Genomic DNA, 25,935 nt, shown 5'->3' on the forward strand with positions numbered 1-25,935 from the left:
TAGATGAGCATGCACTTCCGTCTAGACGCAGTCATATGTCACGCGCCATTTCTGAGGATATTGCGGTAGAGTCTGCCAAATATATGTGCTTCTGGAATGTCACAAATGTCTCTACCTTAGCCAGCAAACTGCTTTCTGTCTGAATCATTTCCCTGCTTGAGGGCCGACGTTTAACCACGCCAGACTCAAACACCCAAATTGTCATTGATGACGTCTGCTGGCGAAAACACTTCATGGGCCAGGCTAGGAGGATACATGCAGAGTATAGATCAGGCTTTGCTGAGCAACACTGCAACTCTGATCTATGGATGTCTAAATATTGACAGGAGGGAGCCATCGACACTGCAGCTGTCGACTAATCGGATACCATACCCAGCATGCCTCGTCCACTTAAGATCGAAGATATGGGATCATCTACCTCTGAAGATGCGGTTGCAAGCAGATCGAATCGGAGGATAAGCCTTACGACCCAGCAAACCCAATGGATTGGAGCCTGGAAGTCAATGCCTGTCATAGGCACACGAGGGTGACAGGGCAGCCAGCAGATAGATGCAAGGTGGAAAGAGTGGCCTCCTCAGCCACACTTCGGCGGCTCCCTCATCCTCCGATGTGTGCCTCCATTGCCTCCATTGCCTCCACAGCTCCAGTCGTTTTGATCGTTCAGGATACGGCGGTCCACTCCAAGACGCCCAGGACCCTTGTCCATCATCGTTAGTGCTCGTGGATGCCGTCGCTCATCCACGGCCATGTCCGTGCTCTCCCTCTTCTTCTGCGGCCTGCCCCTCATTTCTCTGCGGCTGAGCATCCTTTTCAATTCTTACCAGCCCACAAGGCTCACTCCAGCCTGCCGTGACCCCTGAATCTTGTTCCCGGTGATGCCACAACCGCCTTTTTCGTTTTTCTGTGCACATGCTGGAGCTGTACAGCCTGAAGGTTAGGTTAGGTTGCCTCCAGGAGGTATGCTGTGTAGTGACTTTACCTTGGTACCTTTACCTGCCCCCTACAGATAGGCTTTACAGATAGACGCAGCACATGAATATATGTATTCAAGAGCCATTCACCCCCAGACCCGGGGACAAGAAGTACCTATTCTCATTCTACCAACAGTTGCAAGGTGCTTGATCCCAAGAGTACCTCTTACGCTCTTACTTCCCGCTTTACCCCACCTCCCCCTCAACCCAAGCACCAAGAGCTACCAGCACCCCGACGACCCCCCTCCCGAATCCCGTCCAGTCTACCTGGGAAGTCTCCATCAGCAACCGCTGCTTCTCTGTCCTGTCCAGGGTCGAGCCTTCTTTCTGCTCGATTTTTCTACTCCAGACCTACGCCAGCCTCAAGCTCTCCCTCATAAACGTCGTCTGCACTCCCACCGCTGACGCCCGCCTCTTCTCGGTCCCATCATCCCCAAGGCTGTGTCTGTCCGATCATTCCACACACACAACTCTCGCTGCGACCGATAACCCCGCCTCAAAAATGAGTTGTAAGTTTTTGGATCGAACTGCTCTTCTGTGATCTTGCCAGGTCGTTGTCCTGCTCTGCCGTGATTGCGAACATGCTACCTCGCGCAACACTTCTCCAGTCCTACTGCTCCCAATCCACAATCAATGCTGACCGCACGCTCGCCCATAGTCTCCAATATGCTCAGCAGGCTCCAGGGCCAACCCGAGAGCTACGATAAGAAGTACGAACAATTCCAGACCAATATCTAGATACCATATCCTGACGTCCTCTCTACAGGGCTAAATATCGCTTCGGTCGCACTCTCGGAGCTGGAACTTACGGTATCGTCCGTGAGGCTGACGGTCCTACTGGCAAGTGCGCCGTCAAGATTATTCTCAAGAAGAATGTGAAGGGCAACGAGAGAATGGTCTACGACGAGCTGGACATGCTCCAGCGTCTGAAGCACCCTCACATTGTCAAGTTCGTTGACTGGTTTGAGTCGCGTGTGAGCAACCCTCCGCTGCGAAGCCATGCCCGGACTGTCAAAACTGACAACTATCTTATAGGACAAGTACTACATCGTCACTGAACTAGCTACTGGCGGAGAGCTGTTCGATCGTATTTGCGAGCAGGGCAAGTTCACGGAGAAGGATGCTTCGCAAACCATCAAGCAGGTCCTCGAAGCCGTCAACTACTTGCACCAGAACAACGTCGTACACAGAGGCAAGTTTTGCCATTATAACTTGGGTGCCCATTTCTTTCTAACTAGTAGATCAGACTTGAAGCCCGAGAACCTCCTGTACCTTACCAGAGATATGGAGTCCGATCTCGTCTTGGCCGATTTCGGTATCGCCAAGATGCTCGACCGCAAAGACGAAGTCCTCACAACAATGGCCGGTTCCTTCGGCTACGCAGCCCCTGAGGTCATGTTGAAGAAGGGCCATGGTAAGCCGGTAGACATGTGGTCCATGGGTGTCATCACATACACTCTGCTTTGCGGTTACTCTCCTTTCCGCTCGGAGAACCTCCAGGATCTTATCGATGAGTGCAGTAATGCTCAGGTCGTCTTCCACGAGCGCTACTGGAAGGATGTCAGCGATGATGCAAAGGACTTCATTTTGCATCTTCTGCAACCAGAGCCCGTCAAGCGCTGGTCGAGTGAAGTATGTACCAGCCCTGCACCAATGTCGACAAATAAGCACTGACAATGACAACAGGAAGCTCTCCACCACCCGTGGCTCAGCGGAGAGAATGCCACCGACCACAACTTGCTGCCCGAGATCAAGGCCTACATGGCCAAGGCCCGTCTTCGCCGCGGTATCGAGATGGTCAAGCTTGCCAACAGAATCGAGACGCTCAAGGCACAAGAAGAGGACACAGAGGACTCAGACTTCCCAGCCGACGCTATCAGCGCCGCAGACCAGTCCAAGCACGTTGGCGCACACGAAGTTGCCACTGGCGAGAAGCGCAGCCTTTCCAAGACCATCAAGGGCGCCATCTTCCGTGAGGTCGTCCTTGCCAAGGTCCGCGAGATGAAGCAGCAGCAGGACACACTCAAGGTGAAGGAGGATGCGGAGAAGGAGCACAGAAGACGCAGCTTTCAGGGATGAGAAGTGACGCACGTCTCTGTATGGTGACCTGGGCGAGTCAGTCAGGACTCAGGAAGATGATACCACACGGGTTGGATGATACAACGGGCCACTGGTCGCGGCTCAGCAGCGGCTTTGAAGTTTTTTTAAGTTCTTACTGCTTTTCGTTGAGCACTCATTTCGTTTCAAGCCGAAGATACATGGCTAGATGAGCGCTATATGTTTGTTGCTTTGCCTGGGCGGGCGAGGGGGGACAGAAAAGCCGGGGACAGATATGACTTTGAGCAACACCCATCACTTCTTCCAGATTCGAATCTCTTCTTACGCATTACTACTTGATCTTTGGTGAATCTTGCATCCGTGGCATACAATATCTGAATGCTTTATGAAATGGCCATTCTTAGTCTCGAGCAATGAAAGTCTCGGTCGCCAGCCTCTGGATATGAGACTAGACTTTGGTAGAAGCGACGTATTCATGCTCTGCTACTTAAATACATACACACAGGAAGTTCATCCCCTTCAACACGGTCTCCGTCATCAGCACAGCAGACGCCTTCCTAGGTCGGTTGGTCAGGTCAAATTGGGCTGGATGGGCGGGAATGGTTCAAGGTCAACGACAATCAAATCACTGCCCCATAGCCTACTCGACGATAGGCCTTCTTCCCCAAGTTCTCCGAGTTTGATTTCCTAGAATGGGCACGGAGAGATGTAGTCCTACCCAATGGTAAATTCTTTATTGAGGGCAAGCAAGGCCCTTTCGATGCTAGGAGCCGTTCGGGGTAGTAAATGTACCCATCGACTTGACCACACAGTCAGACATGGCCATCATCAGGCTCGTGTACGTGTATCCTGCCCCTGACTGCATCTACCTCTCCTTGCCCTCTTGGTCTTCAGGTTTTGTCTTTCATACGCAACTCTCGGTGGGGACGCAAACCCTGACACAGGGAGAGGGAGAGAGAGCGTTAGTAATCAGTCACGGCACATGAAAGACTTTAAACGAGGTACTATGATGTTTATCAAGATGGAACTTTGCTATTTGGCATTGCTGCTACTTGAAGTCGGGGAGAAGGGGGTGAGTCCGGGATAGACTTCTCCGCTGTTCCTTCAACCCCTGTGCTCTCTACTAATACTACTACTACTACTACTAATTGTATTGTTTTGGGTTCGTAACGAGTCGTTGTTGTGCTTGTACAAGGTATATCGAGAGAGAAGTCCGAAAAGACAGACCACCAATCAAGTGCGCCGTCCTGCCCTGAGATGCTGCCGAACGGGGGGTGAGAAATCCCCCTAGATGCTTTTTGTTTCGCCGTGAAATAAATGGACAAGATTGCTTCAAAGCATGGTACAGTAGAAGAAAGAGAGACCGGAGGTCGGTGGTATCATTGTAAACTGGAAACAGGTGGGGAAAAGTGCAAGATACGAGGAAAAGGAGGGTTCGATCATCTGGAAGTGACGGTTCATTCCAACTCAGCGAGAACGCTCTCGCGAAGCGCCTCGTAACGGCCGATATCGAAGCGACGTCTTTGCCAGTTGTTCTGGCGCAGACGCTCAATACGGGCCTTGATGTCAAGATTACGGAGTTCATCGCTGAGCTCCGGGGTCGCTGCCCTGGCGGGGAGAGAGTGGCGTCCCGTATCGCTTTGTCGGGGTGCCGCGAGCTGCTCCTCGACGTTGGAAATGTGGACTGCGATCTGCGATCGTAGGCTGGAGAGCAAGCCGCAGTAGCGGTGAATGGAGCGCTCTTGAAGGAAGTCGAAGGCATCGCAGTCCTCGTTCAGGGGCTCGGGCGTTGTTGGCTTCGCAACCTCTTCCGCGGGCTCATCGGCAGGCTCGGGCTCCTCTTGGAGGACCGGGAGGTAGCGCGGGGGTTCGGGCTGTGGTGGGGCACAGAGAAAGTCGTCAAAGCCGAGAGTGGGAGAGTCAGGGCGGATGAACGGCTCTTCAGGAACGTCGCAGAAGGTGACACGCTTCTTTGGTGGCGGTTGGGTCGCGGAGAGCTTGTTCATGGCGTCCTCGACGGAGCACACGGACGGCGTGGGTGACGAGAAAGCGGTTGAGTTGGTCCACGTCCGCGAGGATGCATGGGACGAAGTAGAGCTCGAAGGCGAATGCATACTCGAGGTCGCCGCTGAGGATGGGCGTGAGGAGCGAGCCATGGTCTCATCCGCCGCCTTGCTCAGTTCCGAGGCTCGGGTGTAATGTTCACGAGCTTGTTGGAGAAGCCGTGTCCGATACGGCGAGGCGCATTGCAAAGGCCGGGAGAGCATGTCAAAAGAGCTGGCGGCGTAGAAGTGAAGATAGATGAGATAAGCCGGCTCAACGTTTGCCTATTGACTCGGTCAGTACAATCCCAAGCTACTTCAGATGAATGCGACTTACAGATTCCTTAATATTGTCTAGGATCTCGCAACAACGCAAAGAGCATGGTCGGTACTTGCGGTTGATATACTGACGCTTGACCTCAGAGACAGCCTTGCTCCATTCAGCAGATGTATAAGGCAGAACGGGGAGCGGTGCCGGCTGCGATGCAGACCGCTTGTGCACTCGAGCCTTAGGAGGTCCAACTGAACTGGTGGCCATGGTTGGTGACGTTGCCACAGGCTGTGGTGTTGTGATGGGGGCGCTGGGCGACGGTGCTCTGTTGATAGGAAAAATAACGCTGCCACGGGAGCCGGCGGCAGCGGGCTTAAGGAGGAGAGGTATTAAACCGCCCATTGCGATAGATTTAGAGTGCTTGCGCGCGTGAAGAGAGTTCGCGATACTAGGTTGGCTGAGTGATGGACGACGGCTCACTCAGCTCGCCACCTTTTCGTCCGATATGAGACCAATGGCTGGATGAAATCAGGGCCAAAGTCTACTCGTGAAGTCGATAGTGCGGGTTGAAGTCCAAGGGCCAATGGCAAGCCGGCGCGTTGTTGGACCAAGCAATAGTGTTCGTTGGTGACACTTATGACTTACGCTCAAGTCGAAGTATCAAGGCAGATGCAGAGTTGGCTCAGAAAAGACGAGAGCGACAAGTGAGGGCTGAAGAGGCCAGACGTGTCCGATAAAGCACGAGGCAACGATTCGGGTGTAAGTGGGTTACCCCGAAATGCGTAACAGGCGTTGTACCGGGACTCGGGAACAGTCTCAAGTCGTCTGAACTTTCGTGCAGGTCGCGTGCAGGTCGATGGTTGACCTTAGCACCCAGAATGATCTTCGTCCAGGGTTTGTGTCAGAAGTTGCGGCAGGAATGTTGGGCTTTTCAGACGTCTAGATGTTCCCACGGCGCGGGATTCGCTTGCGGGTGAACCTTTGGGTTTGCAAGGTTATTAGGACGAACTGGGAAACAATGACGTGCCCAGGTAACAGTCGTCGAGGTGTTGTAGATCAAGGTCGTAGTACGGATACGTAGTACAGGAAATGGTTCGATTCTTTTCCCGTGATCTGTCGAAAACGGGGAAGCAAGCTGTCTGAGGCTGGAGTTGAGATGAGCTGAAGGTCGAAGAGACAGGAACAGCGAAGCGCCGATCGAGTTGAAGACCAATAGTAAGGATTTGTATGTGGTAGCCAAGTGGTGAGGGTGGCGGCTGAATAGTCAAGACCGAGACAAGGTACACAAGGTGAGACCAGCGTAGGTATCTGAATTAATGACGAAGTGGCCACTGAAGGAGAGCTGGGAAAGCTCAAGTAGAAAAGACGGCTTGAGGAAACTGTCAGTTGAGGCTGATGGTACGGAGTATGGACCAAGGCAGTGAGTGAATGGGTGGGCAGCCGATACGATGCGAGAAACACAACAAGAAACGACGGAAGAGGCTGGGGATCGATCACAGGAAAGATTCCTCGAAAATCAAAACTAGAGGCCCTTTGGGCCTGGGGGGATGGGCCGTGTTCAAGTACCTCATGGAGTCATGGATTGCATCCAGGGGAGGTGATTTCGGGACCCCTCAAGCACTCGAATTGGGGATCCGTACGGATACCGTCCACACGTCTGGCAGAGCAGAGCTCGAGCACTTTTCGAGTTTGGTTTGGGTCCTGGGCAGGGTGTTTGCGCATCGACGTTGGACTAGGGAGAAAGGGGGAACAAGCTTCAGGCGTGAGTGGCCTGCGCAATGAGATTTTCTCGTCTCCTTCGAGGACCTGCATATCGAGCTCCATCTCGCTGTGGTGTGTTCCCCTGGCACCGGCGTGGATTTTCCTGTCGACCCTTGCCTCTAACCCTGCTCGTCGTTGGTGCTGCCCATGGTGTTGAACCCCACCCCAATGCAAGTCTCTTGCGTACAAATGTAACTCTGCCCATAGTAGTTTGCGTACCTGGCTACGCGTTGTGCTGCGCAGCCGTGTGCTTTGGGCGAGATTTCAGCAAATCATAAATGGTTCTCTCGGCCCTCGCGTGGATACGCTATGAGCTGCGAGGCGTTGCTTGGTGCGTGGGATGGCTTGAGATGGCTTGGGTTGCTCGGGTAGAGTTGTGAGAAACTCGCCCTGTGCAATCTGCAAGGTGCGAATAGTTCCCACCTCGCAGCAGCGCCCTAGTCCGTTAGCCCGTGGACTGGACACGCTAAGTATCCGTATGAGCCTACGAGAGAAAAGATTCAAGACGAAGACGGGGCGGTCGAAGCCATCGAAGTTTGTGGGACTTGTGCGTATGAAGCAGAAGTGCCCGTACCTGAGGCTATTAATTGCATCCCGAGAGCGCCGTAGCGTGTTCTACACGCGATAAGTAATTAGATGCGATTATGAAGCAGGGATGGGCTTCTGTCAGTGTCAGGTCTGGAATTGCGATGGGGGGAGACGGGCGATGCGCGGTCCCGTTGTGGATTGCACGGGATGGACGGAGATGATTCGCACGCCGGTCGACTATTAGATGTCATTTGCGAAGGGAGGTGATGCTGATTAAGACTCTAGACTCCGAGTCACGGCTCACGACACATTGGAGAAACGCCGTCTGTGTCTCGTCAGCAAGAGAGTTCGACACTTGAGTAGCAACGAACCGGAGGTCCCAACGCCAAGTTTGAAGGGAAGATTCTTGCACATAGCGCGGCTTCTTGACGACTGGCCAGCTGTTGGTGGAGCATGATGCGAGACGGTTGGAAGACACACGAAACCCTTGCTTGAAAGGGACAAGAAAGAGAAAAAGAAAAAGAAAGCAACCCGAGGAGAGTCGGTAGAAAAGCTCGCAATGCCTTTCTCTTTTCGTAGCGTATCGGGTATCCGTAGACTTGAAGCAGAAAACCAACGGCCGTCAAAGTCGAATCCACCGTGGGATAACTCAATCAACCAACGGTTTAATTAGGCCGTGGACCTTCCAGACCTTCCAATTGTATTTGATTTCCAGTTCCCCGGTTGGCCGTCGATTCCGCCGTGTTTGCCGCTGGAGTCTTGCTGGGATTGGTTTGAGGCTTTGAGGGGTGACGAGATGAAGAGAGGGGAGCCTCATTGCCCTCACCCTGGGATCTGGGAATTGGGGTTTGGGAACTTGTGCGGCATGCCTTCTTCCATTGGAAAGTGGGAGTCGAGACGTACCTGCACAGCCAGGGACTTCCCGTCGTGCCTGCCTTCCTTTCCTGGGCGTGGTGGACTGGTGACTGGGCGACCTGCTGCCCTGCACCGGAAGCCACGAACCGACAACCGAACAGCGGGTCTTTCCCTCCCAAACCTGTCCGTACGAACACGTACCCAGTGTTGCAAGTCTCAAAGAGGGCAAGGGGCTCCTAAGATGCTCCACGGAAGGCACCATCCCCTGCATCAGATCTCCATCGTCGTTCCCTTCCTTGGGTTGCTGTCATTTTCCACGCTTCTTTCGCCCCCTGCCTTCCCTGTCGCCAACCTCGTAACCTCCTCTCACCTCTACGGCTTTTCATTGCACCTTATTGAACATCATGTCCACAAGCAACGCGATGTTTTGGCCGGCCCTGTTCTCAGGAACTCCTCTTCTTGTCCAGGTTCATGACAAGTGACAGCATCACACCCACTTCCACGTTCATAACGCGCAGGTGTGACCCTGCAACACTCTCCATGCCACCATGGGACCTTCGACTTTCGAACCGTTCCTTGGGAACTGTGGTCCAAGAACCTAGCTAGCCTACGATCTCTCTCTCCTACTCCTTGTGCACTTGGGCCTCCTTCACCTATTCGGGGCCGGCACTCGAGTAATGCAGAAAAGCATGCAATATGACACGCCAGCGAATGAATCTCCGCCGACATGTAGCAATATGCCCCCTTGGGGCCCTGCCGCGGTCCGCCAGCAGCACCGCCCGTCGGTCCCAATAACGTGGTAACCTCAATATGCGGTGCTCCGTACGGATATCCACGTCGGGCACATGTGCCAGCGCCATGGTCCCTTTCTCTACTTCATCATGGAGTGTCTTTCAGTGGGCAGAATATTCCAATGAGTAGTCAAGCTGCCGGGTTGCCATCACTGCTTCTTGTTCTTACGGTGGCCTTGATGCCCGTCCAGACCACAAGAACGGTGAACGAAAGGAATACAAGTGGCAGAAAACTTCTTCCACCGCCACCGGGACTTGGAGGGAAAAGCAAACACGAAGTGCCAACGCAGAGGAAGTGGACGATGCGGACGAGGAAAAGCAATACAATGGGTCAAACTCGCCGCATCAACCCAGCCCAAGCCCTTACACATGAAAGTAAAAAGGATACAAAATCGACAGAAACTATCCCCGGGTGTCTTGGCGCCTATAATCTCGTGTCGCCCTCCTCGACAAATCCGACGCGGTGCATACGATCCAGATAGTTCGTGCTCGTCCTCGTAGTTGCGATTTCAGGGGCGAGCCAGACGCCAGCGAACGACGGTCGTTGTGCCTAGGAGCGAACTTGATCCCAAGGACGAGGCCTCAGCGCTGGCTCAAGGCTCACGGACTCGGAACCATCAAAAATTGGGACTGAAACGAAACATCTCCATCTCCCCCGCTCGCCTATGAGGTCCCCCCAATTCCTCTTCCCATTACCACCACGTTGTGGACATCCGCACAGATCTCCAAGGACTCCAGACGGCATGCACCTCCAATCCCTTATCACGGTTGCAACCGTGGTGCTGCTGCACAATGGACGTCCGTGCCTACACATTTCCGGTTCTCACCGCAAAATCAAACAGTAGTCTGATTCGTCCTTCCAAGTTTGAAGACTCGTCGAAGACGGGTTTTGTGTAGGTGTTGTTCGTTTGAAGCTGAATGCAATGCAACAAGCTTTGAGCATAACATAGGTGAGTAAGTCTCGTCGGGTAATACTGACAAGTGCGACACTCGCCACATGTTTGTTGTGATTGATACCCTAACAAGAACGACAACTCGTGGGATGGCTATGGAACATAGAAACAGCCATGCACAACGGACAAGCACGAATTTCTTCCAAAGAAGCAAAATACCTTAAAAAATTCAGACGAACGTTGTGCTGCACCTAGGCCCGGTCCCTCCTGCAGTAGCGGACGGAAACCACACCACAAGTGCCAGTTGCCAACCGTCAATCGACCGATTCGTGCAGCTTTCGATCCATTCTTCCGTTTGCAACAAATACGCTCAACTTCTCAATGTCGGCGTTCCGCAAAGCTTTTGCCGGGTTCCTCTCTGACCCTGTCACCTCTGGACAGGCTCTGGTCAGAGGCCCTGTCAACTTTGACTCGAGCCCTGCTCGCCCTATCACGATGTCGGCGGGGTTGTGCGCCTTGGATTCCTTGAAACCCCCACCCGACTGCTTATCGTCGAGTCCAGGCTCCAGGTCCAGCGCTGAGGGGTAAAGGAACCTGCGCGCGGGTCGGCTTGAAGAGCAGGGAGACGGAAAGAGAAAGAAAACGGGACGTCTGCTTGGGTGTGATTACGCCTCATTTGAGCGCGAGCAACTGCGAATGGCTTCAGTCTGTCGCGAGCGGTTTCTCTCCATACCCTACCGACCCCGGATCTTCTCTGTCTCTCTCTTGCGTCGCGATGGATACACTAGCCTTGGACAGTACAGAGATCCGGGGTTGTCTGCCACCTGTCGATGATCGACGGAGCTATAAGGAGAGATGTGCTCTACGACATCAGGCCATCTGAACCCTCGAGCTCTCGAGCTGATCAGACAGCGTACGAATAGCTGGGTACACTAAATCTAGCCGACCCAAGTTCACGTACGAAGTACAAGTCCCTGTGCGCATTGAGTTTAGCACTAGATCCTCCATGGTGCGACGGAACCAAGCTTTTTCTTGCGTGCGGCCGGGTGCCTGACAATCCCGCCGTTGCAACCCGCCAGGGGGCGTTCTGTTTTGAGCTTCCTTTGTGAAGTAACATGGTGGGAACGAAGGTCATTGCTCTGACTACCTACTTGTGCTACTTACACTACTCTGTACTCGTCGTTTCTCTCTCCCCCTCCTCCCCCACGTGGTGGTTTGAGAAATGATCCACGCCAACCTGTAACGATAAACTCGACGGGGAAGGGGGGTTTCTAAATTCTGACCGTGTCGATCTGGCTTGCTTCTATGCGCTACCTGATATAGGTGCGATCGCGGGATATCACTATGTAGGTAGAATCGCTGGCCACAGACAAATTATAACTTATGGTTTAGATAGTTTGACTTGTAAGACTGCTCGGCCGTATTGCACGAGCATTATAGCTAAGAGTCGACTGGAAGATCACAATTCGGACTTGGAGTGGTAGATAGATACCTGAAGGTAATGAATGCAAATCATCGCCGACTAGGTAGGTAGTTGGACGGCCGTTTCTATTTTCGAATGCTTTTTTTGTGCTTCTGCTTCTAAAAATCTTGACCCCACCTCACCGTAATCTATGCGCTCGGTGCTGCAGGCTTGCTCTCCTCCGTAGCTTCCGTCGTCGCCGCCGCCGCCGCCGCCTCCGCGGGCTTCTCCCCTTCCGAGACAGCAGCGACAGGCGCCTCGGCAGCAGCACCAGCAGCAGGCGTCTCGACGACCGTCTCTTCCTTGGCCTTCTCCGTGGTGGACGTGGTGGACTTAATGTCCTCGCCCTTCATACCGCCAACGACGCGCAGGCCCTCGGCCCGTGTAGCAAGGTTGTCGAGCTCGTGCTTCCGCGACAGGCGCTTCTGCACCTCGGGCACGAGCGACGCCATGTCGACGAGCTCGCCGTCCTTTTGGGGGTGGCCCTCGGGCAGGCCCAGCTCCTTGATGCGGACGACGCCCTTTTGAACCTCGTCGTCGCCGAGGATGATGGCGAAGGGGGTTGCGTTGGACTCGGCTGCCTTGAACTGCGGCGGCAGCTTGGGCTTGACCTTGTAGAGGAACTCGGCCTAGAGGGAATGAGTGTCAGCGATGTGCCTTCTTTGTGATCGACTGGGAGTTCTTGTAAGTTGGGTCTTACCTTGACGCCGGCGTCCCACAGCTTCGAGCACACCTCGAGTCTCTCCTTGATCAGACCGGCCTTGGAACCCAAGGACATGACAAAGACGTCAACCGTACTTTGCGGCGCCTCGCTCTCGGCCTGCATCCGGGCCTTGGTAATGCTAAAGATTCTCTCGATACCAAAGGAGACCTAAACTGCCTGTCAGTATCCCACGCGATCTCTTGTTTGACTCCTGCGCTCTGGCGAGGGGGATCACTTACACCAACGCACGGAATTTGCGTCTTGCCGGAGAACATGCCCACGAGGTTGTCATAGCTGCCATCCTTTGTTAGCGGCCTGAGAATTGTGACCTAGAACAATCTAGTTTTCTTTCTCCTTACCGTCCTCCGGCTGCGACACTGCCGACACCGACGCTGGGGTCGTCGGAGCGGTCGTCGTCGTCCTTGCCCTTGCTCTTCTTCTTGGGCTTCGCCGTCTTGCCGTCTGCGTCAGGGGTAACGGCCGGTGCGGAACCTTCCGTCACGACCTCGTAGATGAGGCCAGTGTAGTAGTCCAGGCCACGGGCGAGGGAGAGGTCAAACGACACTCTGTCGAGGGCGCCAAAGGCCTCTAGGTAGGTGAAGAGAAGTTCGAGGTCGGCCATGCCGGCCTTCATCGAGGCGTTGGCGGCGAGCTTGTCGTCGCGCTGCAGTTTCCGGAGCAGGTCCTGCTTGCCCTTCTGAACAACCCACTCGCCGATCCTGTCGGCCACCTCGCCGTCCAAGCCCTTCTCCTCGGTCATCTCCTTGCGCACGTCGGCCCAGGGGAGCTTGTCGAGCTTGTCGACGGCCGAGGATATCGTCCGGATCTTGTCCTCGGGGACGCCGCAGACCTCAAAGATACCGTCGAGGATCTTGCGGTGGTTGAGCTTGATGGTGTAGTTTCCGTTCCAACCCAGGCCCTCAAAGACCTCGACGACGATCTTGATGATCTCGGCATCGGGGATCATGGAGTCGTAGGTTCCGGCGATGTCGAAATCGCACTGGTAGAACTCGCGCATGCGGCCCTTGTTCATGGCAGGCTGGTCACTATGAAGAGTATGTCAGCCAGCTGTCGACTGTATTATAGGAAAATGATGTCGTAGATCGTACCGGCGGTAGACCTTTGAGATGTGGTAGCGCTTGACGCTCTGAATGTCCTTGTTCATGGCGAGCCATCTCGCAAAGGGAACGGTCAAGTCGTATCGCAGGGAAGTGATCTCACCACCCTGATCGGCTAGGTCGTAGATGAGTTTCGAGTCTTCGCCATACTATAGAAAAGAGTGCTGGTCAGCATCCTGCATCTTGTTGTTGAGTCGAGAGCCCCAAGTGGATCGCGGGGTTCTCGCAGGTGGGGGGAGGGGTAAACACGGAAATATGTCGTACTTTGCCTGACAGAATCTCCTTCAACTCGAAAACGGGGGTATCAAGCTCCATGCCACCGTGCTTCTGGAAGACACCCTTCAGCTGCGAGAAGATCTTCTCGCGGATGAGCATGTCCTTGCCGAACCCTTTGAAGCAAACATTGTGTTAGTCCGCAGCGCATTCCGTCGTACGATGCCGTCTTGGGTCGCAAGAGTAAATATGGACTGACAATCCTTGGTGCCCTTTGGGGTCTTGAGCTCAAACTTTGATTTCGGCGCCATGTTGGGCAGTTGCTGTTCGTGGCTATCGCTTTGGTTACGAGACGACGACGAAGACTTGGACGTGGAAAACGCGCGGCTGCTACTGCTGGGCCTGATGCGGGTTCTAGGCAAAAGAGGGGATGTAATTGGGCTTGGAGAAAGAAAAGTCAGTCGGTAGGCCGGTCGGGCGGACCTCGAGAAAATCTTCACCTGGATCTGCATTCACCTGGCTTCCGAGATCTCGGGCGCTTGTTGCGCGGAGGGGGTACCGACTTCAAAAGGGACAAAAAAAGCGGCGCCGGGTAAACTTGGTTGGGTAGGTGACTCAATCGCAGGTTTTGGAGGGGCCGTATGCACTTGCGACGGGTTTTGGGGGAGGGACGGGGTTTGTGAGGTCGAAAAATGGCTGCAAGGCTGTGACTCGACGGGGATGCACCCCCTTTGCGCCATCCAATGACGTACCGCGTAGGAGGTGACAGATCCCTGCCCGGCGAGGCTGGCTGGACTGGTGCCGCTATGTCATCGAGAGCAACAAATCGACATTTCCTACGGTACGCGCCGCGTGATAGATACCAAATTTTAACAGGAATACCCATGAATTATTTCGACGATCTGAATCTAGTCGACTCTGCGCTACTCCACGATTTACGTTGCAACAATCCGAAGTTACACCGTTCGCTGTCCGAAAGATCAAGGTAATGCATATCTTAACAGTATAGGTATTTGGCAGGTATCTATCGCAACAGACGTGCTGATCCAACTTGATAGTCTTGTTGGTTTTTGCAGCACGGCCATGATCACCATCAAGTTGCAACTTCAGCACTTTTGACGGCTGGCCATTGAGTGAAATTTGGCCATGGATGTGCAACCCAGTTAGGGCAATAAAATGATGACGAGAATCAGTTCCTCTAACATACCTGAATGACGTAGGGATTAAAACTAGATGTAACAGTCGACAAGCCTCAATATTGCAAGTTTCAAGTCTATCTTGAATCTTAAGCAGTTAGTCCTGTCCACGTGATCGAAACAGAAAGCTACTGTAGATAGTCTTCCGGACCAATATTTTCTCGTCGCTTCGGTTTTGCGGAGAAGTGCCGCGGAAGCACAATCTAGCTGTTGTCGGGTTCCTACATAGAGTCCGAATCCGATGATGACCCAATTCGCAGTGACATGACAAGGGACTGGCCAGATTGTCACTGAGCAGCCCCCTACCTACAAGTGAGAGAAAGCTTCAGCGGACTGTAGTACCAGCGCAGTCCCATGAAATTTGGCGAAAACCCAATGTCCCGACAGTCGGAGTTTGGTTTCTGGCAGGCAGCAGCAGGCAGAAACTCCGCAAAGGTATGAAGATGAAGAATATGTGTAGGAAGTGTCTGGGATGACGAAAGGTTGTGGCGTAAGCAAAGCGCTACCTGTTCAATTGATCAATCTACTGGAAGTTACCGCAAACGAATTATCTGTCGATAGTAAGCTAACCATATTGATAATGCCCCTGTTGTCAGCCACGCTGAAGTAGAAAAAATGAAATGCGAATGGCCAAGTTTCGATGGCATGGTGATGTGTGAAGATGCACGGCCCGTAAATATCGTAAAACAGTTGCCCGGCGCTAAAAAGTGGGACGACATTGACAAACGATGAGAACAACGCCCAGCGCCGTAAACAAGGTACGCTAACCCCCTTTTGGCCCTTTACGACGCGGACTCTCATTGGCTGCGGACTAGCTTGACTGGAAGACACACTTGGATACGCTTATTGCTGTAGGTTTGATCTTCGCAATCAGAACGGCCTCGTTGGTTGATAGGGACCCAGCAAGAATTGATCCGCGTATTCGGTATCCCAGCGGTCCGTTAGAAACGGGAGCCGGGAGGTTTGTTTTTTGTGACCCAAATGCCAAAATGCCAGCCGACATCGTCCTAAGTTCATCCAATGTTCAACATGGTCACAGTACCACGAAGTCTTCTGACCCTTCTGCCGTGGTGTCCACCCGTTTTGATTTGTAGCAAGAGAGCAAGCCTTGGCTCCGTCACCTGAACATGTCAGAAAATGCAAGCAGCCAGGCTGCCTAGACACTTCCATTTCCCCCAAACAGGACCTCACAAACAGGTACCTCAATTAGACTCGTAGGATGTTGGTGGTAGGGCAGACGATGGCTCGTGCTACAGCTCCCACCATTCCTAAGCGGGATGATTATCCATCCGAAGTGGGCCTATGCTGACCCACCTACCGTCCGTTGAACTTGGAGTCCCCCGGCTGGTACCCCTACGTGCCGTAATACTAGTCGGGTCAAGGTTGCTTTGAGGGCGCTGCTGCACGTCTCGTAAAAGTCCACGCCTGGATAGAAGGCCATTTTTTACGACAAGATGTAATAGACTAGGAATCCGCTTCTTTTTGGGGTTCGACGTCAAGTCGTCCCCTCTTGAGGCTTCCATCACTCCCTTTTGGCTACATGTATTCTCTCTCGAGTACAGATGTATAAACACGTTTAGGACCAACCCGGTCTGCTCGACTCCTACCCTTTCCTCTTCATGTTCATGAGACACGAAAAACATTTTGGTTGGGTTCTTTACATCTTCTTTCCCATTGCCGAGCCGAACCATCATTGGATGCAGGCTTCTTTCATCATTTCATCTCTCCGACGACCGACTAACTATGTCTTCTTGAGTCCGATTCTCGAAAAACAAACGCTTCAGCATGCATAACATCGAGACGGGTACGGTGCCGTCAGACGCCCTGCCTCCAGTGGCAACAGGCGTCCTCGACGACAAAAAGGATGCGGTACATTCAACTTCAAGCAAGGACGATGCGCCTACTCCCGAAACCAAGATCAAGCCCGAACGGGAACCTACTTTCAAGGACTACCTGCGCGTGTTCACGTACGCCACGAAATGGGACATTTTCGCCTACTTTGCGGCTGGCATCGCCTCCATCGCCGCCGGTACCACGTTGCCATTGATGAACAGTAAGGAAATACAACCTTGTTCGTAATGACTGACCATCTGACTTACATGCGCAGTCATCTTCGGCCAACTCGTCAACCAGTTCAACGGGTTCACTTCAGGAGACGGCTCAGTATCTCCAGACGATTTCAAGAGGATTGCCGACAAACAGGCCCTTTACCTCTTCATCCTCTTTCTGGCTCGCTTCGCCCTCAACTATGTCAACAAGTTCGCGTTTAGGATGATTGGCATTCGGCTGTCTTCTGCAATTCGTTTGCACTATCTCCAACGCCTTTTCGGCCAGACTATCCACGTACTCGATTCGATGCCAGCTGGAGCCGCTGCCGGCACCATCACATCGACCGCGAATACGCTCCAGATTGGTATCTCGGAAAAGCTCGGCGTCTTCCTCGAGTTCAATGGCACAATTTGGACTGCCATCATTGTGGCTTTCACTTACAATTGGTCCTTGACGCTTGTGACGGCGTCGGTGATTCTCTTCATCCTCCTGGTCTTGGGTGTTCTGTTGCCTTTTATCATCGAGGGCCACAGTCAAGTGACCCGGGCGGAAGGCAAAGCTTCTGCTGTTGCTAGCGAGGCGTTCTCAAGCATTCGTATGGTTGCTGCCTGTGGTGCTGAAGACCGCATCGCTGCTCGGTATGCTCGCTGGGTCAATGTTGCTCGTCAGAGGGGCCAAGCTACGGCGCCTTTGATGGCTCTCCAGTTCGGCATGATTGTAAGTTCACACTCTCTTCCTTAGTCTGGAATGGCAATTTGTTCTAATCCACCGTAGTTCTTCGCTCTCTTCGGTACTTTCGGACTGGCATTCTGGTACGGCACACACTCATGGGTTGACGGGAGAGTTGACAATGTCGGCGAAGTCATCATGTAAGAAACGCTGAGCCACAAGGACCCTTGAATCACGACCTAACCTACGAGATAGTGTCCTCATGTCAGTCATGCTTACTGTCATGTCCCTCGAGCGTATCAGCACTCCTTTGCTCGCCATCAGCAAGGCAATGGTCGCGGCATGCGAATTCTTGACTGTCATTGACGCTCCTCGTCCAAAGACGGGAGAGCTGAAGGAGCCTGAAGTATCCGCCAACCAGAACATCGAATTTAAGGGAGTCACCTTTGCGTATCCCAGCCGGCCCCACGTCAAAGTTCTTGACGATCTGGACCTGACTATCGAGGCGGGCAAGGTCACGGCTATTGTTGGCCCCTCGGGATCCGGCAAGAGCACAATTGTAGGCCTGATTGAAAGATGGTATACCCTGCAAGACCAGTACATCATCGCCAAGACGATCGAGAAGGACAAGGTGAAGGACGCCCAGAAGAAAAAGAAGAAGAAAAGCAAGAAGAACGGAGCGGATGAGTCTGACGATGAGGAAAAGCCAGAGCCCGAGGAAACCGGACCCTCCGTAGAGCTCAAAGGCTCCGTTTCTACTTCTGGCCATGCCCTCGACGACATCGATCTTAAATGGTGGCGATCACAAATTGGTCTTGTTCAACAAGAGCCTTTCCTTTTCAACGATACGATTTTCAAGAATGTTGCCTACGGATTGATTGGCTCACAGTGGGAAGACGAATCCGAGGATAAGAAGAGAGCTCTTGTCAAGGAAGCTTGCCAAGAATCATTCGCCGACGAATTCATCGATCGCCTGCCGGACGTAAGTACATCGCCTTGCCTTGCTTCTGCGAACGCATACTAATCGTGAGCCTCTAGGGTTATGACACTTTTGTCGGCGACAGTGGCGCAAAGCTTTCTGGCGGACAGCGTCAGCGCATTGCCATTGCCCGAAGCATTGTCAGAAAGCCAAAGATCGTGATCCTGGACGAAGCCACCAGCGCCATTGATGTTCGCGGCGAGAGAATCGTTCAAGCTGCTCTCGACAAGGTCTCCCAGAACCGCACGACAATCACTATTTCCCATCGACTTTCTACCATCAAGAAGGCCGATCGAATTATTGTTCTGAAGAAGGGCAAGGTTGTTGAACAAGGCACCCACGAGAGCCTCCTAGAGGATGATGAGGGTGTTTACTACGGGCTGGTCCATGCCCAGCAACTATCCCTCGGAGACCAAACGGAAGCCAGCGATGACGATAACCCGAAGGAGGAAGACCTCGGCGAGTATCTTGGCCGGGAGAAGAGCGCTGCAATGTCCGAGGCCAGTGGTACACGCCAAAAGTCCGAGGCTGTGAATCGCAACCTTTTCCAAAGTTTCGGTCGGTTGCTGTACGAGCAGCGGAGCCGTTGGTATCTCTGCATCCTCACCGTCGTCTTCGCGGCGTGTGCTGCGGCTGGAACCCCATTGCAGGCATACCTCTTTGCCAAAGTCATCGTAGTGTTCAACCCCCTGAACTCACCTGACAAGATCCGAAGCGACAGCAACTTCTGGTCTCTCATGTGGGCGGTGCTTGCTATCGGTATTGGTCTGTCGTACTTTTTCATGGGATTTGTGGCAACACATCTGGCGGCTATTATCTGCGCAGTCTACAGGCAGCAGTATTTCGAGGCTATTCTATTCCAGAAGACCTCGTTCTACGATGAAGAAGAGAACGCTCACGGCAGTCTTACAGCTCGTGTGGCTGGAGATCCTAAGCAGTTGGAGGAGCTCCTGGGTCTCAATATGGCCATGGTCTACACGGCAATCTTCAACGTCATTGGTGCCATCTCTATTGCGTTTGCTTTCGGTTGGAAACTGGCACTGGTCGCTCTCTGCGTCACGATGCCTATTGGTCTCATATCGGGATACCTCCGCTTCAAGTACGAGATCGAGTTCGACAAGATGAACGCCGCAGTCTTTGCCGAGAGCTCCAAATTCGCCGCCGAGTCCATTGGGGCTTTCAGAACAGTCTCGGCCTTGACACTAGAGGACATGACTTGCTTACGGTATGAAAACCTGCTCAAGGGCCACGTCAGCCATGCCTTCAAGAAAGCTCGGTGGACGAGTGCAGTATTTGGTTTCTCAGACTCGGTTTCCATGGCTTGTCAGGCTCTCATCTTCTGGTACGGTAGTCGACTCCTGGCGTCCGGAGAGTACCAAGCTCAGGGTTTCTTCGTCTGCTTCATGGCCGTGATCCAAGGCGCGGAAGCCGCCGGACAGGGTCTCAGCTTCGGTCCCAATGCAGCCCAGGTCACGGGCGCCTCGAACCGCATCATCAACATGCGCGAGTCCCGGAACCAGGACCTCATCCCCGCGACTGAGAGGATTCCCGACTCGGAGGGCGGTGTCCAGATCGAGCTGCGCGACGTGCACTTCAAGTACCCGACCCGCGACGTGTCCGTCTTCAAGGGCCTCAACCTGACCATTGAAAAGGGCCAGTTTGCCGCCCTCGTAGGCGCCTCCGGCTGCGGCAAGACGAGCATCGTCTCCCTCATGGAACGCTTCTACGACGTGCAAAAGGGCGCCATTCTCTGCAACGGCAAAAACATCAACGACATCAACGTCTACGAGTACCGCAAGCAGCTCTCCCTGGTCGCCCAGGAGGCCACGCTCTTCCAGGGCACCCTCCGGGAGAACATCCTCTTGGGAGTTGAGGATGACACCGTGACGGACGAGCAGCTGCACCAGGTCTGCCGCGACGCCTCGATCCACGAATTCATCGCGTCCCTGCCCGAGGGGTACAACACCGACATCGGCAGCAAGGGCGTCTCCCTGTCGGGTGGACAGAAGCAGCGCGTGGCGATTGCGCGCGCCCTCATCAGGAACCCCAATATTCTCCTGCTCGACGAGGCGACGAGTTCCCTCGACTCCGAGTCGGAGAAGCTGGTCCAGGCCGCCTTTGAGAGGGCAGGAAAGGGGCGGACCATGGTTGTCGTCGCGCATCGTCTCGCGACGGTGCAGAATGCCGACGTCATTTTTGTTCTGGGTGAAGGCAAGTTGTTGGAGAAGGGCAGCCATAATGAACTGTTGAAGAAGAAGGGTGTGTATTGGCACATGGTAGGTTCCACCACCCCCAAGCAACAGAGAGACAGAAGATTTACTGACTTATTTTTCGTAGTGTCACAGCCAAGCACTCGATAGATAGATCGTTGGTAGATATATGGCTCCTCGATGTGCAGAACGGAGGAGTATGAGTGTTACATGATAGGTAGAATAGCTTTGAAAGCTAGAAGGATGGAGTTTTTCTCTTCTCTGCAGAGCATGATGTACATTACTAGAGAACTACACTCCAAGATTCGTAATACATGGAACCCAACATGCGTTGTCTTCCCACCTGACGGCATCAGCACATGCTCGGTGTCATCTCCCTAATAGATGACTATCATGAATATTGTACGTGTGATCCGGTGGTGCCTGATGCTTCACAGGAGAAATAGACTCGGATATTTCCTCAATGGTGGAGCGGCATCTGTCTGCAATAAAACATTCTCTAGGGCCATCAATGATTACGGCAATGCCGAATAGTGTGATGATTCGTGTGGCTTTTCAGGAGCTAACCACGCTTTGGTGAGTTAGTCTCAGGACCTCCTTTCTATTCGGAGCCCTAAGCTCTCCACGATGTCCAACGGCACGATGAGCCTGCTATACTGCAAAGAATACCTTGTATCAAAATGCCTCTCTATTCACAGACGCAGTAGAGCGTCTCGATGCAAAATCCCCAAGGCCCTCAAACTCTCTCTCTCACTTGGAAGAAGAAGGCTTCACATCCCCCATGCCAACCCCGTAATCCTCCTTCAACACCTCCCCGCCAACCTCAAGCGGCTCCGCCTCCTGCAGCACGTACAACATGCGCCCCCACTCCGTCTCGCTCACGTTCTTCCACGCGTGCATCGTGCCCCTCTGCACGCTCACGTCCCCCCTCCGCATCCTCCTCGTCTCGCCCGAGTCCAGCACCAGGTCGATCTCGCCCTCGAGCACCACCCCGTAGTCGAGGCTGACGGTCCGGTGCATGGGGCTCAGCGACCCGGGCGCCATGTCGACGATGCGCACGACGCTGCCGCCGGGGATCACGATGCCGGGCGGGTCCGACAGGCGCCGGGCGTAGGCGGTCACGTCTGCGTTCTGGGCGAGGGGGACGGGGGTCTGCTCTGTGGTGTAGCCGAGGTAGAACTTGGCGCCGCCGCCGACGGTCTGTTGCGGGATTTCGGGGGCGATGGTGGTGTTGAAGATTGCCTTGCCCGTGGAGGGGTCGTGGTCTGTTATGAAGCGGTGGGGGCGGCGGAGGTCGGTGGGCGAGGCGTGGGAGGCCATTGTTGCGGGATGTATGTGCTGTTGTTTGTCTTGTTCAGTGTGGTTTTGTACGAGGTTGATGACGGATGGGAGGTTGCGGTGTCCAGCTGTTTATGTGTGATGTAGGTGCAGTTACTACGTTTGTTGAAAGACGTCAAAAGTATAAATAGTCCATGCCGAAGTCGAGGGGAGAGCCGTGTGACGAAGAAAGTTGAGACGAGCAAGCTTTCAAGAAGGAGGATGGGCGGTCTTCTACTCCCCTCGAAATAAAAGCAACCCATTGAGCTTACAAATGAACAGCTGCAAAGTAGACTTCTGTAACATCCCGTTGATCATTCCCTTTCCCCCGCGCCATCCCACCCCCTCTCCCCCCTCCTCGACCACCATGTTTGAAAGTAGTTGCCGTGTCGGCATTCCGGCGTCGTACGGGCTTTGAGCTTCGCCAGCTTCTCGCACCCATCTGCCATGCCGGAGCGAGTGGGCGGAAAGTGGAGGTGGGGCCGGGACGTCGAGAGGAGGTGGGTTGTGCGGGGACGGGTGTGGGAGGGCGGACAGCTACGGCGGACGCTATGAAACTGTAATCTCTTCACACGTGTCGGGTCTTGTACGGCTGTGCATCTGAGGTAAAAACAAGGCCACCAGAAAGCTGGGGTGGAAGGTTTGTTCTCTGCACATGATCTTGAAGGGTCCTATGCATCGTTGATCTGAGATCTTGGGTTCGGGCTCACGGACGACTGTAAGAGCCGGGTATATTTGGGGAGGGGGCTGAGAAAAGATGAAGTGGAATAATTCAACTTCACAAGGTTGATAGGAAGAAGATTACTGTATAATCTTTTGGAAGCGGGATTGCAGAATGATGCGCATGGTCAGCGTCTTCATCTGGGGCATGTCCAAACATGTTATGGGTTTCGATTATCAAAGTACAATGTTGGGTATTCACCAGGCCCGAAGCCTGGATGCCACTACGAGAAAAAAGTATACACAATGCCTCCATCATGAGATCTGATGATATGACAATCTCTTCCCCTTGCTCCTAGACTTCCCAAACTGCCCTACTCTATCCTCCGAGCCGCAGAAACGTTCGGCACGCCCGTCCCCTCAACGACTTTGGCACCCACAACCTCATAGATGGGCATCTCAGCCAGGAACTTGGCAACGTGATGCAGCGTCGGCAGCTTCTCCCAGTCGAGACCGTCCATCTTGACCGAGACGTCCGCCGCAGACGCCCTAGACACGGCGTGTACCGTGGCGGGGACGTCCTTGGCCTCCTCCTCGTGCGGCACCACGCACGCGTACTCGGCGTCGGCCTTGCCCGGCTGCCCGACCGAGGGGATATACCGGTACGTCAGGATCCCGTAGTCCGCCTCGCCGCCGATGGTGCCGTGCTCCGTCTCGGGCTCGTCGCGGCGCAGGTTCTTGAGCGAGATGTCGGCAAAGGTGGCGCCCCGCCACGAGGCACGGACGCGCGCTGCCGTGGCGTGGTGCTCGAGGTCAATGTCGCAGAACAGCTTCGGCATGCCGAGCTCCTCGCGGCCCGATACGATGGGATCCGTCAGGGACTCGAACAAGACAGACAGGTGGGTGCCGCTGATGGCGGTGCTGTCGCGCTTGACGTACTCGATGCCGTGGATGTACAGACCCAGATGGTTGTAGCCGCCGCCGCCGAGCCAGGACATGTTGTTGAGCTGGGTGACGGAGAGCGAGGCGGCGCAGACGGTGCCCGGTTCCTTGAAGCGGAACGAGTCCGTGGGGAGGATGGTCTCGAGTAGCGTGCGCGACGTGAGGAACTTGACCGACATTGTCTTGAAGGTGCGCTCGAGCTCGGACGGCTGCCGGCGGCCGAAGAAGTCCTGTCGGGGGCCCGGGAAGGGACCGAAGCCGATGGGCATGCGCCAGTACATGTCCTGCTTCTTGGACCAGAGGTACTTGTTGAAGATCTTTGTCGCGTGGTCGTGCTCGTCGTGGCCAAAGTTGTAGTTTGTGTAGTTCATCACTGTTTTTCGTCGTGTTAGTTGATTTGCCAGGGGGTGTATGTGTGTGTGAGAGAGGGGGGGCTTTCACGAACTTTTGATGGCGGGTGGTTGGCCTGGTATTCTGTCCTTGCCGGCTTGACGAGAGAACTCTTGGATCTTGTGCGCGCGCTCCATGCGGATCTTTTCGTACAGACGTAAACGCTCAGGGACTTCGTCGGGCGATGTGCCCTTGGGTAGAACGACTGCTAACGCTGCTCCGTCTTCCATAGCCTGGCCTGCGCCTTGCCCCTGATCTACGGCTCTGTTAGTATCTTGAGGTGGAACGTCTCGGTAAGACGAGACTTACGAGGTGTGAAAGGGTGCGCGGCGTCACCCAAAAGGGCGAGCTTGCCATTCACCCACGTCGGCATAGCCTCCATATCCAACAACTGCCATACATTGACTTCATCGGGATTAACCTTCTTTATCAGCTGCAACACAGCAGGATCAAAGTCCTTGTAAACCTTGAGTAGTTGTTCGATGGAGCCCTTCTTGTTCCATTCTAATGCTTCATCAGTCTTGTTGCTGTACGATGGGGGGTGAAAGAGACTTACCGTCGCTTGCGTTTGCCTGAGACTCGGTATCCGGGTGAATGCAAACAAAGTTGAGGAGCTGGTTATTGTTGCACGGGTAAATCACAATACGCCTGTCCGTACCAAACCAAATTCCCAGTGAGTTCTCCCTGTCGACCAAAGGCGCAGTGACGGGGTCCTCGAGGGCGGCGGCGCGGGGGATGAGGAAGCGGAACGCCGCCTTGCCGGAGCGGAACAGCTTGTAGTCGGTGCCAGTTACAAATTTCCTGACCTTGGACTATTTGGAGAATGTCAGTATCGCCAGCCTTACTACACCTCCGCTCCTTCGTTAACCTACGTAAATACCATCGGCACCAAGAATGACATCTGCCTGAACGGTCGTCCCGTCTTCCAGCGACAGCTCGCCCTTCTCGGGGTCCGCGCCGACAACCTTGGACGCGACATGAAGCTTGGCCGGCGTGGTGACCTCTCCGTCCTCAGCCGTGGCGACGTTGCGGATCTCGTTGTGGAGGTAGGCGCGGTGGACGAGCTGCCAGGGGTGCTGCCATTGACCCTGGGACTTTGTAATGTCGACGTCGAAGCCGCCTTGGTTGTTCAGGTCCCTCTCCTTGAAGTGGTGTGAAGGGTTGGCGCCGAACGTCTCGGCGTAGATGCCCCATCTCCGCAGGAGACCGTTGGAGTTAGGGGCCAGATGTACGGCGGCACCGGTCTCGTTGGCGAGTCTCGACTGTTCGTAAAGCTACGGTTGAAAGCGTGAGTACGATGGGCAGCACGAATGGGGCAATGGGGCGAGTGTGATGAGGCTACGGGTGGGGGGCATCTTACGTCAACTTGGTGACCTTGCCGGCGTAGTGCGATGGCTGTGCTTAAACCACCAATGCCGGCGCCTACAATGGCAATCTTGAGAGGCCGGGGATATTCGTGGACCATGGGACTCGAGTACACGCCATTAGGGCGCTGAGGCTCTCCGTTGACCAACATGGTGCCAAACTGGACGTGTGTGCAGAAGGGAAAAGAGGGTGCGTTGTTCTGTGGTCAGATTGTGAAACAAAGACCTTTACTTGACTCTCGCAGTTGTTTGTGGACGAGGAATTGTTTAAGGGGAATGTCAGAGCTGCGAGTAATGTGGATGGGAAAGTGTGAGACCGAAGCGCCGAGATGTGAAGAAAAAAGGGCCGCAACCATGTGTTATGAGAAAAAAAAAAGAAGACGAGATATAACCGATGTTTGACGGGGGAACGAATAAGACCGTACGACTTACACTCCCCGTCATCTCAAACGCTTCCCGCCCCGGACTTCGACGCTACGCCACCGCGTCGATC

At 54.0% G+C, this 25,935-nt stretch overlaps 10 protein-coding genes across 10 annotated transcripts; 2 read left to right on the forward strand and 8 right to left on the reverse strand.

The window, feature by feature from the left end:
- Window positions 1-574: 574 nt before the first annotated feature.
- Window positions 575-787, reverse strand: CLUP02_05338 (uncharacterized protein; the record flags this gene model as incomplete). Its single annotated transcript, XM_049284346.1, has 1 exon — window positions 575-787. One exon carries the CDS (start codon window positions 785-787, stop codon window positions 575-577), a length of 213 nt encoding a protein of 70 aa, XP_049141489.1.
- Window positions 788-909: 122 nt separating this feature from the next.
- On the forward strand, window positions 910-3,050 carry CLUP02_05339 (uncharacterized protein; the record flags this gene model as incomplete). Its single annotated transcript, XM_049284347.1, has 6 exons — window positions 910-933; window positions 1,132-1,480; window positions 1,630-1,681; window positions 1,738-1,945; window positions 2,007-2,603; window positions 2,658-3,050. The coding sequence occupies 6 exons, from the start codon at window positions 910-912 to the stop codon at window positions 3,048-3,050; spliced, it is 1,623 nt and encodes a 540-aa protein (XP_049141490.1).
- A 1,436-nt stretch (window positions 3,051-4,486) lies between these two features.
- On the reverse strand, window positions 4,487-5,744 carry CLUP02_05340 (uncharacterized protein; the record flags this gene model as incomplete). Its single annotated transcript, XM_049284348.1, has 2 exons — window positions 4,487-5,356; window positions 5,409-5,744. The coding sequence occupies 2 exons, from the start codon at window positions 5,742-5,744 to the stop codon at window positions 4,487-4,489; spliced, it is 1,206 nt and encodes a 401-aa protein (XP_049141491.1).
- A 2,031-nt stretch (window positions 5,745-7,775) lies between these two features.
- Window positions 7,776-9,648, reverse strand: CLUP02_05341 (uncharacterized protein; the record flags this gene model as incomplete). The annotated part of the gene is made up of 7 exons (XM_049284349.1): window positions 7,776-7,868; window positions 7,936-8,063; window positions 8,314-8,722; window positions 8,878-8,944; window positions 9,012-9,069; window positions 9,125-9,357; window positions 9,431-9,648. The coding sequence occupies 7 exons, from the start codon at window positions 9,646-9,648 to the stop codon at window positions 7,776-7,778; spliced, it is 1,206 nt and encodes a 401-aa protein (XP_049141492.1).
- A 53-nt stretch (window positions 9,649-9,701) lies between these two features.
- Window positions 9,702-10,022, reverse strand: CLUP02_05342 (uncharacterized protein; the record flags this gene model as incomplete). The annotated part of the gene is made up of 2 exons (XM_049284350.1): window positions 9,702-9,827; window positions 9,882-10,022. 2 exons carry the CDS (start codon window positions 10,020-10,022, stop codon window positions 9,702-9,704), a joined length of 267 nt encoding a protein of 88 aa, XP_049141493.1.
- A 462-nt stretch (window positions 10,023-10,484) lies between these two features.
- Window positions 10,485-11,178, reverse strand: CLUP02_05343 (uncharacterized protein; the record flags this gene model as incomplete). The annotated part of the gene is made up of 2 exons (XM_049284351.1): window positions 10,485-10,779; window positions 11,132-11,178. The coding sequence occupies 2 exons, from the start codon at window positions 11,176-11,178 to the stop codon at window positions 10,485-10,487; spliced, it is 342 nt and encodes a 113-aa protein (XP_049141494.1).
- Window positions 11,179-11,781: 603 nt separating this feature from the next.
- On the reverse strand, window positions 11,782-14,178 carry CLUP02_05345 (histidyl-tRNA synthetase; the record flags this gene model as incomplete). Its single annotated transcript, XM_049284352.1, has 7 exons — window positions 11,782-12,261; window positions 12,333-12,503; window positions 12,575-12,629; window positions 12,695-13,381; window positions 13,445-13,602; window positions 13,718-13,842; window positions 13,926-14,178. The coding sequence occupies 7 exons, from the start codon at window positions 14,176-14,178 to the stop codon at window positions 11,782-11,784; spliced, it is 1,929 nt and encodes a 642-aa protein (XP_049141495.1).
- A 2,469-nt stretch (window positions 14,179-16,647) lies between these two features.
- CLUP02_05346 (ABC transporter transmembrane region) lies at window positions 16,648-20,923 on the forward strand (the record flags this gene model as incomplete). Its single annotated transcript, XM_049284353.1, has 6 exons — window positions 16,648-16,915; window positions 16,970-17,628; window positions 17,686-17,780; window positions 17,836-18,562; window positions 18,619-20,835; window positions 20,897-20,923. 6 exons carry the CDS (start codon window positions 16,648-16,650, stop codon window positions 20,921-20,923), a joined length of 3,993 nt encoding a protein of 1,330 aa, XP_049141496.1.
- Window positions 20,924-21,519: 596 nt separating this feature from the next.
- On the reverse strand, window positions 21,520-22,089 carry CLUP02_05347 (cupin; the record flags this gene model as incomplete). The annotated part of the gene is made up of 1 exon (XM_049284354.1): window positions 21,520-22,089. The coding sequence occupies one exon, from the start codon at window positions 22,087-22,089 to the stop codon at window positions 21,520-21,522; it is 570 nt and encodes a 189-aa protein (XP_049141497.1).
- A 1,031-nt stretch (window positions 22,090-23,120) lies between these two features.
- On the reverse strand, window positions 23,121-25,594 carry CLUP02_05348 (uncharacterized protein; the record flags this gene model as incomplete). The annotated part of the gene is made up of 6 exons (XM_049284355.1): window positions 23,121-24,061; window positions 24,134-24,334; window positions 24,388-24,582; window positions 24,635-24,890; window positions 24,951-25,352; window positions 25,439-25,594. The coding sequence occupies 6 exons, from the start codon at window positions 25,592-25,594 to the stop codon at window positions 23,121-23,123; spliced, it is 2,151 nt and encodes a 716-aa protein (XP_049141498.1).
- Between the last annotated feature and the right edge of the window lie 341 nt (window positions 25,595-25,935).

This window comes from Colletotrichum lupini, chromosome 3 (assembly GCF_023278565.1).
Source record: "Colletotrichum lupini chromosome 3, complete sequence".
In the NCBI taxonomy this organism is placed as follows: Eukaryota; Fungi; Ascomycota; class Sordariomycetes; order Glomerellales; family Glomerellaceae; genus Colletotrichum; species Colletotrichum lupini.